The sequence below is a fragment of the Phragmites australis genome, chromosome 18 (genome assembly GCF_958298935.1).
Source record: "Phragmites australis chromosome 18, lpPhrAust1.1, whole genome shotgun sequence".
Lineage (NCBI taxonomy): Eukaryota > Viridiplantae > Streptophyta > Magnoliopsida > Poales > Poaceae > Phragmites > Phragmites australis.
In genome coordinates, this window is record NC_084938.1 from 25219678 (window position 1) to 25234832 (window position 15155).

The 15155-nt window shown below is 49.0% G+C and overlaps 1 protein-coding gene across 2 annotated transcripts; it reads left to right on the top strand.

The window, feature by feature from the left end:
• The first annotated feature begins 241 nt into the window (after nt 1-241).
• LOC133898275 (uncharacterized) lies at nt 242-14551 on the top strand. Of its 2 annotated transcripts, XM_062338904.1 has the most exons (3): nt 242-388; nt 591-842; nt 13818-14551. In XM_062338904.1, the coding sequence occupies exons 1-3, from the start codon at nt 374-376 to the stop codon at nt 14235-14237; spliced, it is 687 nt and encodes a 228-aa protein (XP_062194888.1). In that variant the 5' UTR covers nt 242-373; the 3' UTR covers nt 14238-14551. The 2 variants fall into 2 exon arrangements, with proteins under 2 accessions (XP_062194888.1, XP_062194889.1); XM_062338905.1 differs by lacking the exon at nt 13818-14551 and having other exon boundaries at nt 591-1582.
• The last annotated feature ends 604 nt before the right edge of the window (nt 14552-15155 follow it).

Genomic DNA, 15155 nt, shown 5'->3' on the forward strand with positions numbered 1-15155 from the left:
CTGTACGAGCATCAGTACTGCACGTTAATATTGGCTCGAGGCCACCTTCTGACTGACCAGTGCAACTTGCTTGAATGTATGATATGAGAATGAGATGCACATGTAGTCATGTGAGAGCTCCAAGATTCATACTCTTGTAACTTTTTTTTTTGACACAAAGGCTGGATTGCTCTTTTACTTTGTGAACTGGCCTTATGACCATTTTGGCCTTGGAGCGCCCTATATATAGCCCCTCTGCCTCAACACGCTGCTTCACAACACAGCCACATACACTGATACACACACTCGCGATCACACTGACAAGCTCTGCTTAACTGCTCAGCTAGGAGCTTCACACAGGTCGATCTAGCTCGGCAGTCAGAGCTCAGCACCAATGGCCACCGTCGAGGTAATGGCTCTTTTTGATTTCATTTACCCATCCTACACTAAGATGATCCGCATCTGAGACGGATCGAATTCGATCGTCTATTTCGTCCTTAAGTTGCATGCATTCCATCAGCGTTATCAGTGCAGCATATGATGAAACTGAGCATTTGCACGCCCGTGTGTGTGTGTGTATACAAATCATTCTCCCGTACGTGCATGCGCAGGTCCAAGTCCCGACCAACACGCTGCCCGCCGAGGAGAACCCGGTGGTGGTGGAGGCTGTTCAGCAGGCTGTCGTTGCCGAGGAGGCTCCCAAGGAGGAAGCCGCTGCTCCGGCCGTGGCCGAGGCCAAGGAGGCCGAGCCTGCAGCTCCGGCCGAGACGGAGGCGACCAAGGAGCCGGAGCCAGAGGCTGCCCCGGTTGAGACGGAGACCGAGGGGGCAGAGGCTGCCCCAGCCGAGACAGAGACCAAGGAGGCAGAGCCAGAGGCAGCTCAGATCGCAACCAAGCAGGCAGAGCCGGAGGCTGCTCCGGCTGAGACGGAGACCAAGGAACCAGAGCAAGAGGCTGCACCAGCTGAGACCGAGACCAAAGAGGCAGAGCCAGCTGCGGCGGAGGCAGAGGCTGCACCTGTCGACACCACGGCCGCCGAGGCCGAGGCTAAGGAGTCGGAGGCTGTGGCGACTGAGGAGGCAGCGCCTGCCGCGGAGCCGGAGCCACTAGCTGCCGTCACAGAAGCAGCACCAGCGCAGGAGGAAGCACCGGCCGCCGCCACCGAGGAGGCTGTGGCCGTGGAAGCGGCTCCGGCTGCGCCGGCAGAGGCAGAGGCAGAGACACCAGCGCCTGCTCCTGAGGCCGACAAGGCTAGCGAGTGAACTGAGTGGCTGTACGTACGTACTGATCGATCTTGCTCGTGCCACGGCATGGCGCCGGCATGGTTTGCTGCTTGTTTGCGTTTCAGGGAGTCGTCGTCGTTTGTTCGGGTTCGTGTCCATGTCGTAGCTACGTTGGGCCTCCCTAGTACAGGCCGTGTTGAATAATGTGTCTGTGTCTGTGTCTGTGGGGTTCCGGGGCCCAGTGTCAGTGACGGCGTGACGTGGCTTGACGGCACTTCGGTGGGGCCGGGCTCTGGAGGTCATAATCGTTTAATCATGTTGGTTAATATGTGTACTGTTTTGGTACTAGTTAATCAAGTTCGACTCGTATCTTTCGAGCAGATTTGTATATGTCAAACCTGTGTTACCGGCTTACAGGAACGGAAATTCAATAGGCTTCACGGACGTATGATTTATTAAGATCGTTTATTTATATTAAGATTTGTATTAAATGATTAGAAGAAAAATCATAAAATCAATGGATTGATGAGTCCGAGATACACCATATGTGTATAAAGATATACGGAATTGTATTTTTCTAGTGGCCAAGTTAGCCTTTGCCATCAGGACGTGACCCAACAAAATTCCACGAATCATATAAAAACTTACTGCTCCCGACAGGTTATTTATGTTGTTGAACCATCATACAAAGATGAGGACCCAATAATCTTTCCGACTGGCTCCGTCTCTGATTTCCCCGTGCTTACAAAAGATGCAGCTTTCTGGCAAGCTAGGTGCTTGAGAATCAGCGTGACCAATCCGTGCTCCAGAGTACCTATCGGTCGAGATCGCTCGACACAGAAGCAGCGTGTCCCATGACCCATACACTAGCAGCTGCGACGAGAGGTCGACGAGGTACACGGTAGCCATATGGGCTCCAGTTCTCAGGCTATTTAGGCCTAGTCCATTTAGAATCAGTTTCCACAAGGCGAAGCTACCTAGTGCCAAGGCCATGTAATGATCTCTAGGCCCATTACAGTATGGTTCAACAGTTATTTCAGCCACTGCGTCCGAAGATATACAAACAATACCGATACTAGCCTTGTCTGATTCTACCGTGCCTTTGAGATCGCAGTGCAAAATACATGAGTCAATTAAAAAGCCATGCCTCGGGAAAGGAAAACTGAAACGAAACTTACGGGAAACTTGAAACTTGTTTTCTATCGTGGCGAAAAAGAGAAAAGAAAAGAGCTAGACACGGCTTGCTCTGGGTTGGTTTCATGCGCAGGCTACACGGAAGGCCGGAAGCCCAGGGCAGGCCGATGGAAGATGCACATCCTACGCCCAATCTGCGGCCTGGCCCAATCCAGGAACTCTCAGTTTGCATCTCCGAGCACCGTGGTCACCGTGAAAATGAAATCTGCACCCCGACGAGCCGACGACGGCAGGGTGCTGACCAGTGACCAACCTGGCCATGGTCCTGTCACGTCAGACTTCACAAGCTCTGCGATCTCTCGTTGTCTCCACCTGTCCTCTGCATCGCTCTTTTTTTTTAACGCCGGCCCCTTTCCGAGATTTTTCGAAGGCTTTTGATGAGATGCGAGACTGAGAGCTCGAGTCTCCGACCGGTCCCCCTCATCCATAGAGATCGCTCTCTTCCGCTGCCCCGGCGTGTCCGGTACCCGATCAGTGCGTTTTTTCTTTTGTTTTGTAAGGGATCATTGCGTTCAGCACCCACCTGGTGGCACCCGTCAATATCCGGCACCGGCGCACGCACGGCGCAGCTCCATTCATTTATGCTGATATTATAACGGACTAATCCTTGAAGGGACGTTGGTCAACAATGGTTGCAGAGCAGGTTTGGTCATGATATTTTGATGACCTGCGATGAGATTAAAAATAAGATCTTATTATTAAATATAAATTGTTCAGATATAATATTTTCAGTTAATTTTTGGATCGATATACATAGTATACATATATATATATATGTATATATATAGAGTCTTTGAATTTTAGGGACCCGAGGTGGTCGCACCGCTCGATCCCCTCGGGACCGGTCCTGTTGCAGAGCATATCTGAAAGGCTGTGCTTGTATGAGCGAGATAGGAACCTGAAGAAACTTCTTGGTGCCTTGTATATCGCGTCAACTTGTTGGGACAATATGATGCGATCTTCACTAGAACACCACTAGATTCCAGCTTTTGTTTTTGCCCATTTGCGTCATAATCTGATCGGCTTCATATTCGCACCCTGTCTCTCTCTCACTCCGGTGCAGCGGCAACGCCCGGTTCACTTACCCTGGTGCATGTGCTCCAAAAGACACTACAATGCTGCTTAGTTGAGCATTACTTAAAAATTATATAGTTACTATGGGTTGTTTGGTCGCAGGTCCCGAAGTATCAAGCCAAATATTAATCATAGTTAAAGTTAGCCTAATACCAAAATTTGACAGCCCGATAAAACACGGTGGGGCAAATCGACCAACCAAAGTTTGCCCCGCTACTAGTTGACTGTAGACGAGCACAACCAAAAAAATTCAGATGCACCCAATTTTTTACTTCAAACCAAACGCTAGTCAAATCACTAGGTATCACTAAAAATTGATCTGGATTTCTGATGTCGCAAACCAAATATACCCTATAAACAGGATCATGTTGTGCGCACCAGGGTATCCTTAGCGCCTGCTCCGGTCATCGAATGATACTACGGGTGACGAGTTTGTGTTTTTTTCCTTTTTCTTTTTTGAGAGGAGGCTGATGAGTCTTTTCCATCTTCACGAGACCGAGTTGGAAGTGGTTCGATCGAGTTGAGATGATTGGAATGCTCCTTTGCTGAGCTATGATGTAATGAAAGTTTCTCCTGCCCGCGTATTTCCTATGCTAAAATACATAATCGACGACCTTGACCGGCGGCAGTTTACGCATATAATTTACAATGAACATCCAATCTCTAACTAGATATATGCGTTCTCTTTTTCTAAACACAGAACAATTGACCAAATCCAAAGCCGTCGTAAAAAGGGACTTTGTGCTCCCATCCACAGCGCCTAAATCCCACCTTTATTCTCCGCGTGCAGCATGCATGTAAGGGTGAGAATCGTTGTCATCAGTTTTATTCTCCAATATCGCCGGATAAAATCAGCCATTTCTTATCCCTAGGAAAGTGGCAAGGACCCAATCCATCATGACCATGGGCGGGCACGCCTTGGAGCAAAAAATTAACTGTATATCATATATAATAACTGTTGATATAAGTAGTTATTAAAATTTAATAATTATATGTTATATTCTGACTCAGTATACTATTCATACTCTCCCGAGCTTTTTCTCACTATCTCAGTTTATCATCTCAAAGCCTAATTAGCTCCCAGTAAGATGAAAAAAGATCGGATTCGGACAGATAATACTCTTACCATATCCGCATTTTTTTTTTGTCAAATTCAGAGTTGGGAGCGGATATTGCACATATTGATTTAAATACAAATTGTTTTGTAGTTGGAGTCGGACCAAAAATAAACTAAAATAGTTGGATATTATTTGCATACACTACCGTGCAAGCAACATGTAGCGTGATAACAATCATGCCTATTAGCGTTAAGATTGTGTGGGTGCCATCTCTATTCCGAAGGCATTCATCATCTTTACTAGAATAAACTTTTGTGAGTATAATATTTATATGCATAATCAAAATCTCACTCAGTGCACTATCACCAGCCACCATCGTTTATTCACCTAAGTGATGAAAGCCTAAATGATGGGAGTATTGCCCGATCTACTGAAAAATAATGTGATAAGTCAATTTGGTAGAGTTTTAACGTTAATAATCCAAATGCTCCGACCTAAATAGATAAAAAACTCTTGCAACCACTACACCACTACACCACTACTTCGTGGTTATCAACGTGTTAAAATACGACTGACCTCACTAATAAGGATTTTTCTGCAAGCGAATCGAGAACACAAGCAAGAATAAAGTAGATGCAATCTAAATATTGCTAATTACCAACGAAGAACTTAGAGTTGGGGTTTCACAAACCGATATACCATAAAACCATCTGAAACAGAATAATCTAAGTAAAACCCGAGCCTAAACTATGATGGGTAGCCGTCGTAGGGAGAGGAGGTCAACCTAGGGTTGTGCAACCGTAGGGAGAGGCGTATATAACCTGGACTCCGATTCTGACACGCTTATAAAACCCGACAAGGTCCAAAACAGTGGTGCAACACCTTATTTCAATGACTTTGATTAATATATAAGGAATCTAAGGGTGATATTAGATCTATTGGAAATAACTCATCATAAACTTTCCAGCAAGTCAAAGAATACTTCAATTGGACTCTGTATACGAAAGTTGTGCCTATTTTATTGACGTGTTATCCTGAGACTCTAAACTAAATTTGGAGTCGGACTAGAGCTCTACTTTGAGTCTAAGTAGACTTAGCCTTCGATGAGTGACGTCCATGTAAGCTTGTGATGCCTTTCTGATATTCCTAAACAACAAAACATCACAACAAAATGTGTAGGATCCCATCCTTTACCTAGAAAATATGAACAATAAGGAACAAGTTCACCTTTTATGTATCCGAATGAGTGATGTTCTCATCACTAAAAGAGTCCAAACAGATATAGCTTTATCGAGGGTTAGTCCCTGGTAATCATTCCGGGGTGTACCGGTCCATGGACGCGTGAACAACACTTGCGGTGTGCATGTGTTTGTCATGAACTTAAGAACACAGGGGTTATTCAGGTTTATACCTCCCGAAGGATAATAGCCCTACGTCTTGTATATTTTGTTATCAGTGTTTGTGAATTGGTTACAGATGAGTCCCACTTTGCTCGACTCATTCTCCTCTTTATATACAAGAGAATGAGAACTTACAAGTGGACCCTTTTCAGCTGACTCATACCTAGCTAGATGCACTTTTTTCAGATCATCATCACACGGAGTGTGCGCGCCACACCTTGTGTCGGTGGTATTGTGGGGCCAGTCCCATCCTCTTGGACGCCTCCACTCTTACCTTACCTCGGTAGCCCTACCTGTCCCCTCACCGTGCGCCACAAGCTCATTTGCCAAGCCGTTTCGTCCCAGCCTTCTGTGAATCCGCCTGCAAACTCGTCCACTTGCCTGGTCATTCTGCAGACCCTGTCATATCTGTCGTGTGGTGCTAAGTTGGTCCGTAGCACCCCACTCTGTAGCAATTAATGATATAGGATGGGGCACTTCCCATCTGTGCTGGCCATGACTCTGCTCACTAAAGAGGAGTCTCGTGAAGGAAAATACTTGAGTAGATATCAATAAATGCGACTAGATAGGTTAGGTATGTACACCTTGTTGGTCGCAGGATCACATCAAATCGCAAGGAGGCTGGTCGCGCAAGCCTCGCGCTCGTAGTGCGAGGCAAGGACTGGTCACGCGATGGGCCAGGGTTCAGAAAATATCCCTCGCCGGACGCCATACCCCACGTGGTGCATGTTAGCTATGATGCTCCCTTACTCAATACTCTGACAGCCCCCAAGCTTCCCTATGGTCTTGGTCAGGTCTGGTCGCACCACTTGGACCCCGAGGGAACATAGTCCACCCAGAGCGTGGCCATCAATACCATTAGCTTTCAAAGTTTGACTCTAAACTCCACGTCACGTGGGGAGGTTAAGTATCCTGAGAAAGAGAGGGAGAGAGAGAAACATTGATTGCCATCGGGCCCGAGGGACTTTCAGTTCCCTATGCGCACCCCCTTGGATTTCGAGCGGTTCGGATGCCGCTCCAGTTGAGGTTTCTCAGTACTTCTGAGAGTGAGGTGTCATGACAAGATGTGTATAAAAAACTAAGGTGTTGGTGTCCAGACGCAGCCACGCATGCACGATTTTGGCTAGGAAGCGGCTATAAGCCCCCTGGGTAGTAAATGATAGGATTGGGAACATTTCCCACGGTGGCTCCACCTTCCACCCCAAGTGTGAATCAATGGCCGGTCGGGCTATAAAAGCCTGAGTTCACCCAGCTGGCCACCCATCGATGCTTTTTGCAAGACAAGAAGGCAACTCTTCTTGTGGATCATGGCATCCTCCTCCCATTCTTCATCGGGAAGGTTGATGATTTTGGAGGATTTGGGCCGAGTCGCCTCTGACATCGGCTTCGCTTGCTGTGGTGCCCCTGGGTGGCAGACAATCTCAAGGTCTTGCTCGCAGGGTTAGAGCCGACTGTCATCGTGCTTCCCTCACTAGAGAGACAGTCTCCCCCTATCGCTTCCACTCGATCTCCGGCCTGAGCGGTTGCCCCAGTCGAGGTTATTGACATCTTCGAAGATGAGGAGAAGATCGACTGGGACCTTTTGAAGGAGGAGACCAATGAAGAGGAGAAGGCGGAGGAGAAGCAGAAGGAGGGTTAGCCGGGTTCACTAGCATCGGTCAGCAGCCCCAGTATGGTCTTTGCGCTGGCCTCCCTACCTGGCCCCCATGCAGGCTGTCATCCAATTCCCGGGGCGACCAGCTACCGCCCTAAGGAAGAGTATAAGAGGTTCCTCGACTTGTTTAAGGTTAAGTAGGCGTTCATGTACTTCTGAATTCTTGGAGGTGGTGGATCTTTACGATTTGTATGCGTTAGGCGGAACCTTTCCATCAACCTGGCTCTAGCCACTCGAGTCGAGGGGGCAGGAACAAGCATGCAATAGGGTAGCTAGCCTGGTCAAATGTAATCGACCTGCCTGTAGCCTATGTTCCCCATGAACAAAAATGTTTTAGCCCTTTCTGATGGCCTCGCCGATGGCTGGAAGACCATATGGGAGCCTCGCGGGTTTTGGACTGTCTAGTTCGAACCACTGTTCAGAGTGTTCAGAGAGTTTTCCCGATGCTATCAAGGCGAGTAGGCTCTTATTGTTCTACCCTGCTCGTTAGTTAGGCTTTCAAAGCACTAGACAACCCTTAGCACGACAAGTCCCTCGGCGGCAACCAGCGCTCGATACGAGTGGAGACTTGTGGCCTTGTGGTCACTATCCCGAGCAGTTCATACCTTTGACATTGCGTGAGCAACGATCCCACACTGTTCAAGAGCCCTTGGCCATCTAGTTGTTTTAAATTCCTGGTCGCCAAATCCTGTAGTGGTTGTCGAGTGTTGTCGCGTGCTGCGGCCGGAGAGCCACTCTGGTGGGGGTTTGTTGTTGATCGTAAAATCCTGTAAAATAGAGAGTCTAGTCCTTTGAACTTTAAAAACTTACAAGTTATATTTCACGCTCGTTTGGAAGGTTTTGCAAAAGAGAGAGATAGGCACGTCTCCAAGCAACCCTACATATAGAACTTGCGCAGCAGGGCGATGTTTCAAGAGTTGTGTAATTCATGGTTGTCCTCCATGGCTAGCTTGACCGCACCAGGTCGGGTGACATTTACCACTTTGTAGGGTCCTTCCCACTTGGGGGAGAGTTCATTCCGACCAGCCTTATTTTGAATTTGCCTAAGGACGAGGTCGCCTACGACCAATCTTTGCTCCCGCACCTTGCGGCTGTGATAGCATCTAAGGCTTTGCTAATATCGGACAGCTTGAATTAGAGCACACTCGTGGAACTCTTCGATCAAGTTTACATCATCCTCTTATCGCGCCACTTGGTCATCATCCGAGTAGTTGGCCACTCGAGGCGATTGGAAGGCGATCTAGGAGGGAAGCATTGCCCCTAAGCCAAAAATAAGGAAGAAAGGGGTTTTGACTATAGCCCTACTAGGAGTTATTCACAGCGACCAGAATATTGTGGGTAGTTCATCCACCCAGCATCTTGAATAGCTTTTAAGCCGATCAAAGACCCGGGTTTTGATCCCTTGCAGCATCATCCTATTTGCCCTTTTGACCTGTCCGTTGCTCTTTGGGTGTGCCACTAACGCATAGCAAACTTTGATCCTGATCTTCGCAATAGTCCTAGAAATCACTGCTATCGAACTGAGCCTTATTGTCCGTAATTATGCGATTTGGACTGCCAAACTACACTACCAGCCCCCATATGAACTTAATCGCCGCTGCGGTTGTGATCTTCCTGATGGGCTCTACGTCTATCCACTTGGTGAATCTGTCGACTACCACGAATAGAAATTCAAAACCACCTAAGCTTTAGGGAGCGGTCCCATGATATCGAGCCCCTAGACAATGGAAGGCCAAGAGAGTAGTATAGTTTGTAGTATTTAGGCTAGTAGGTTGGTTTGTCAGCCATGGTATTGACATGATTCACACCATTTCACCAGCTCGCAAGCATCCTGGAGGGCAGTGGGCCAATAAAATCCTTGTCAGAATGCTTTTCTGACCAGAGTACGGTACGAAGCGTGGCTACCACATATGCCTCTGTGGATATCAGAGAGCACTATGATCCTCTCTTCCTGAGTGATACATTTCAGTAAAAGTCTATTGCTCTGCCGGTGGTAATGGCATCCCTCTACTAGGGAGTATCTACGGGTTTGGCATAAGACCTTTTCTGATGATACATCATCATCAGGGATTGCTCGATTCTGAATTTAGTCTGAGATCTGATCCATTAAGGTTGTACTCAAATCGAGCAGGGCGACCACATGATGACCACCAAAGTTTGACAGCATCGAAGGAGGTGTTGTCTCCAAAGGTGTTGCCTCTGGTGCTCCATTTCTAAGCAGAGTATCCCCTTCACCTAGCCTGAGATCGCGGTGGATGGTCGTGTGAATATTTCTTTAAAGATTTTGACTAGGATAGGTTTGTGCGAAGAAACTAGATGGGCCAGTTTATCAGCTAGAAAGTTGTTCTTGTGAGGGACGTGCTTGATTTTGAAACCGAAAAAACATTGCACCAGTCTTCGCACTTTGGCAAGGTATACCACAATTGTTGGATCAGAGCACTGAAACTCCTTATGTACTTGGTTAACAACCAATAGCGAGTTCCCTATTGTTAATAGATGTTTAATCCCAAGTGTGGTGACTGCTCGCATTCCAGGCAAGAGGTCATCGTATTCTATAATATTGTTAGTGGCTGGAAAATATAATTTAACTACGTACCTAAGGAGGTTGCCGGTTTGTGAGGTCAGGACGACTCCAGCCCCCACGAAGGGATCGGTGATGTCATAACAGGGGGGGGGGGGTGAATTAGGACACTTAGAACTATTTTGACCTAAAAAAACAACACAAGCTAGACCTATATTATCGGTGATATGGGAACCGGAGGTCCCCGAGTCCCGAGGCCAGGATACCATAGTACCACGTGGTGCCATCCCTTGAGAACCATCTCCCCGAGGTCCCGAGAAAAGCCAAACCCGGGAGGGGGTGCTTGGGGCCAAGAACAGTTGGTTCCCAAGCACCCAGAGTTCCCCGAGGACCCCAGAAGAGCCAAGTTCGGGAGCGGGTGCTCGGGGCCAAGAACAGTTGGTCCTCGAGTACCCAGAGTTCCCCGAGGACCCGAGAAGAATCAGGCCCGGGAGGGGGTGCACGGGGCCACGAACCGTTGGTCCCCGAGTACCTAGAGTTCCCCGAAGACCTGAGATGCCCCATACCGGTGGACCCCGCAAGGGCTCCACGGTGAGGTGTCAATCAGTGGGAAGCCCGATGCTGCATTTAAGAGGGAGCGTGGCTGGTCACATCCAACCACTCCCCCCCCCACGCCTGTCGTTTTGAGTACGTCAGTCCCTACCACTGTCTGGCAGGAAGGCGTGGGGATAATTAATGCGACGGGTCCCATCGCACGTCACCCTGCAGGGCCCATAAAGGAGACGGCTTGAAGATATCGTCGATGGGCTCGAGGCGTATCACCTGTCACCCTGCCGCGTCAGACCGTGTTAGATCTACTCTGACCGGACGGGCATGCAGGGATGTTCAGCGGCTGGCCAGTGGACCCCTCTTCACCTGCTAAAGTTGGGACGTAATGACCAACGGGACCGACTGAAGGGTGCATTTTCAACCCCTGTAACATCGAACTGTAGACCCATAATGGTTGCTTTCTATTTATGGCATACATAAACTTGTGCCCCTGATCTGGGCACGTCGAGCCTCCCCCTGATAGGATAAAAGGGGGGAGCACTTTGTAGAAGGAGAGGCTGGTTGAAGCTAAGTTACGGGCAAAGTGAAGTTGAACAAGTTCAGAGAGACCGGCACTTGAAGACCGAAGCTCAAGGCTTGATAGATAGACCAAAAAACCTTGTAACACAGAGATCCAAAGAAAGACATTCCAAAAGCATTAATAGCACATCAGACACACAGGAGTAGGATATTACGCCTCCGTGCGGCCTAAACCTGTCTAAATCCCTTGTGCATTTACTCCTACTAGTCGACGATCATCCGTCCCGCCTAGATCCCACACCAAGAGAGAGACAACCTCGACGCCTAAGATGCTTAATCACATGATTAGCGTTTTGGACGTGACAGAAGTTAGCAACAAACTGGTTGCACAGATCCTCCTATGAGCCAACCTATTCATTGGGAAAGTTCATAAGCCACGACCAGACTGAACTGGTCAACGTGGTCGGGAAGTAGTTGGCAATAACTTTTCCGTAGCCTCCACGACCTGCACCATGGTGGTGTATATCTGCAGGAATTCTTTGGGGTTGGTCAAGCTATTGTACTTTTCAGCTAGGACTGGCTGGAACTTGTCCAACTAGTGCACCTCTCGTAGCCGGCTGATTAGGCGTTGCACCTCGCCTCGTAATGGGGAGTCACCCGCTGATGTGCGGCAGTGCGTGCTCGAGGAGATAGATGACGGTCGCGCGGTCCTAGGGAGGGGATGGAGAAATCTGACGCCTCCCTGTGTGGAGGAGGTGAGTGCTAGGGTTTCTTGCCCTTTTCCTGCTCTCATCGGGCGTGGTCCTCCTGCTCTCGGGTGGCCACCTGGCTCTGTATCATGCCGCGGAGGTCACGTTGGTGCAGAGAGTCACGCAGGTCAGAGAGTTGGCTGTCCCAATGCGGTGGGGGTCTTTGAACGCTCCCCGTTACTGAGGGAGGATGTGATCTTTCCTATCGTAGGCCTACCGCGATTCTTGGCGATCGTGACCTTCACCAGTCCTAGCGACGGACGTGGTGTTTACCACCACAGTTTGGCGTCGGACAGTTTCAACCAGGAGGGTGAGGCCATGCAACCATGGCGCTACTAGCAAACGCTCTGGTACTGCTACCAATGGGTGGCTAAGAAGCAATCACATGGTTTGCAAATTCTGGGCAGGTGGAGCCCTCGACATTTGCGCGACGTGATGGCCTTGGTGATGACCGCGTCCTTTGTGAGGGCTCCTCTGGGCGACACTATGGCTGTTGGGACTGTGCCAGAGCATCTTTGTGTCCGACGCTGGTCTGGTTCCCCTCTGTACGTGTGTCCTGGGGATCATCGTCGACACTAGGAACACGAGAGCCTCCGCTGCCTCCTGTAGCAAGAACTATCATACAAACTTCCCGTTAAGCTTGGGAGCCTTCGGACTCCGATTCGGTATCCCATACCTAGAGCACACCAGGCCTATCTGGGTCATATGCCATGATGAACACCTCACGGTGACTGGGGTCCTCGAAATGGAACTAAGTGGTTTCCATGGATCCAGCAATCGGTAGCCCAATCTAATCTCTAACACTTATCGAAACGCAAAAATGTGCCCCCTACCTAGCGCGCCAATTGACAAAATTTAGTCCCTGATAATGATTCTGGGGTGTACCGGTCGATGGACGCGTGAACAACGCTTATGGTGTGCATGTGTTTATGATGAACTAAGAACATATGAGTTACCCAGGTTCAGGCCTCTCGGAGGATAATAGCTCACGTCATGTATATTTTATTATCAGTGTTTGTGAACTAGTTACAGATGAGTCCTGCTTTGCTAGATCCATTCTTCTCTTTATATACAAGAGACTGAGAACTTACAAGTGAGCCTTTTTTAACTGACCCATACCTAGCTAAATGTACTTTTTTGTCCATCATCACACTGAGCGTGCGCACCGCACCTTGCGCCAGTGGTACTATGGGGCCTGTCCCATCCTCTTGGATGTCTTTACTCTTATCTTACCTTAGTAGCCCTACATGTCCCCTTCGTGCGCCGCAAGTTCATCTGCCAAGCCGTTCTGTCCCAGCCTTCCATGAGTCCACGAATCCTATAAAAAATTACTGCTCCCGATAGGTTATTTATGTTGTTGAACCATCATACAAAGATGAGGACACAATAATCTTTCCGGCTGGCTCCGTCTCTGATTTCCCCGTGCTTACAAAAGATGCAGCTTTCTGGCAAGCTAGGTGCTTGAGAATCAGCGTGACCGATCCGTGCTCCAGAGTACCTATCGGTCGAGATCGCTTGACACAGAAGCAGCGTGTCCCATGACCCATACACTAGCAGCTGCGACGAGAGGTCGACGAGGTACACGGTAGCCATATGGGCTCCAGTTCTTAGGCTATTTAGGCCTAGCCCATTTAGAATCAGTTTCCACAAGGCTAAGCTACCTAGTCCCAGGCCATGTAATGATCTCTAGGCCCATTACAGTATGGTTCAACAGTTATTTCAGCCACTGCGTCCGAAGATATACAATACCGATACTAGCCTTGTCTGATTCTACCGTGCCTTTGAGATCGCAGTGCAAAATACATGAGTCAATGAACAAGCCATGCCTCGGGAAAGGAAAACTGAAACGAAACTTATGGGAAACTTGAAACTTGTTTTCTATCGTGGCGAAAAAGAGGCAGAGCCAGAGGCAGCTCCGGCTGAGATCGCAACCAAGCAGGCAGAGCCGGAGGCTGCTCCGGCTGAGACGGAGACCAAGGAACCAGAGCTGGAGGCTCCCGCGGCCGAGACAGAGACCAAGGAACCAGAGCAGGAGGCTGCACCAGCTGAGACCGAGACCAAAGAAGCAGAGCCAGCTGCGGTGGAGGCAGAGGCTGCACCTGTCGACACCACGGCCGCCGAGGCCGAGGCTAAGGAACCGGAGGCCGTGGCGACTGAGGAGGCAGCGCCTGCCGCGGAGCCGGAGCCAGTAGCTGCCGTCACAGAAGCAGCGCCAGCGCAGGAGGAAGCACCGGCCGCCGCCACCGAGGAGGCTGTGGCCGTGGAAGCGGCTCAGACACCAGCGCCTGCTCCTGAGGCCGACAAGACTAGCGAGTGAACTGAGTGGCTGTACGTACGTACTGATCGATCTTGCTCGTGCCACGGCATGGCGCCGGCATGGTTTGCTGCTTGTTTGCGTTTCAGGGAGTCGTCGTCGTTTGTTCGGGTTCGTGTCCATGTCGTAGCTACGTTGGGCCTCCCTAGTACAGGCCGTGTTGAATAATGTGTCTGTGTCTGTGTCTGTGGGGTTCCGGGGCCCAGTGTCAGTGACGGCGTGACGTGGCTTGACGGCACTTCGGTGGGGCCGGGCTCTGGAGGTCATAATCGTTTAATCATGTTGGTTAATATGTGTACTGTTCTGGTACTAGTTAATCAAGTTCGACTCGTATCTTTCGAGCAGATTTGTATATGTCAAACCTGTGTTACAGGCTTACAGGAACGGAAATTCAATAGGCTACAGGGACGCATGATTTATTAAGATCGTTTCTTTATATTGAGATTCGTATTAAATAATTAGAAGAAAAAATTATAAAATTAATAGATTGATGAGTCTAAAATACACCGTATGTGCATAAAAATAAACGGAATTGTATTTTCCTAGTGGCGAAGTTAGCCTTTGCCATCAGGACGTGACCCAACAAAATTCCACGAATCCTATAAAAAATTACTGCTCCCGACAGGTATTTATGTTGTTGAACCATCATACAAAGATGAGGACCCAATAATCTTTCCGGCTGGCTCCGTCTCTGATTTCCCCGTGCTTACAAAAGATGCAGCTTACTGGCAAGCTAGGTGCTTGAGAATCAGCGTGACCAATCCGTGCTCCAGAGTACCTATCGGTCGAGATCGCTCGACACAGAAGCAGCGTGTCCCATGACCCATACACTAGCAGCTGCGACGAGAGGTCGACGAGGTACACGGTAGCCATATGGGCTCCAGTTCTCAGGCAATTTAGGCTTAGTCCATTTAGAATCAG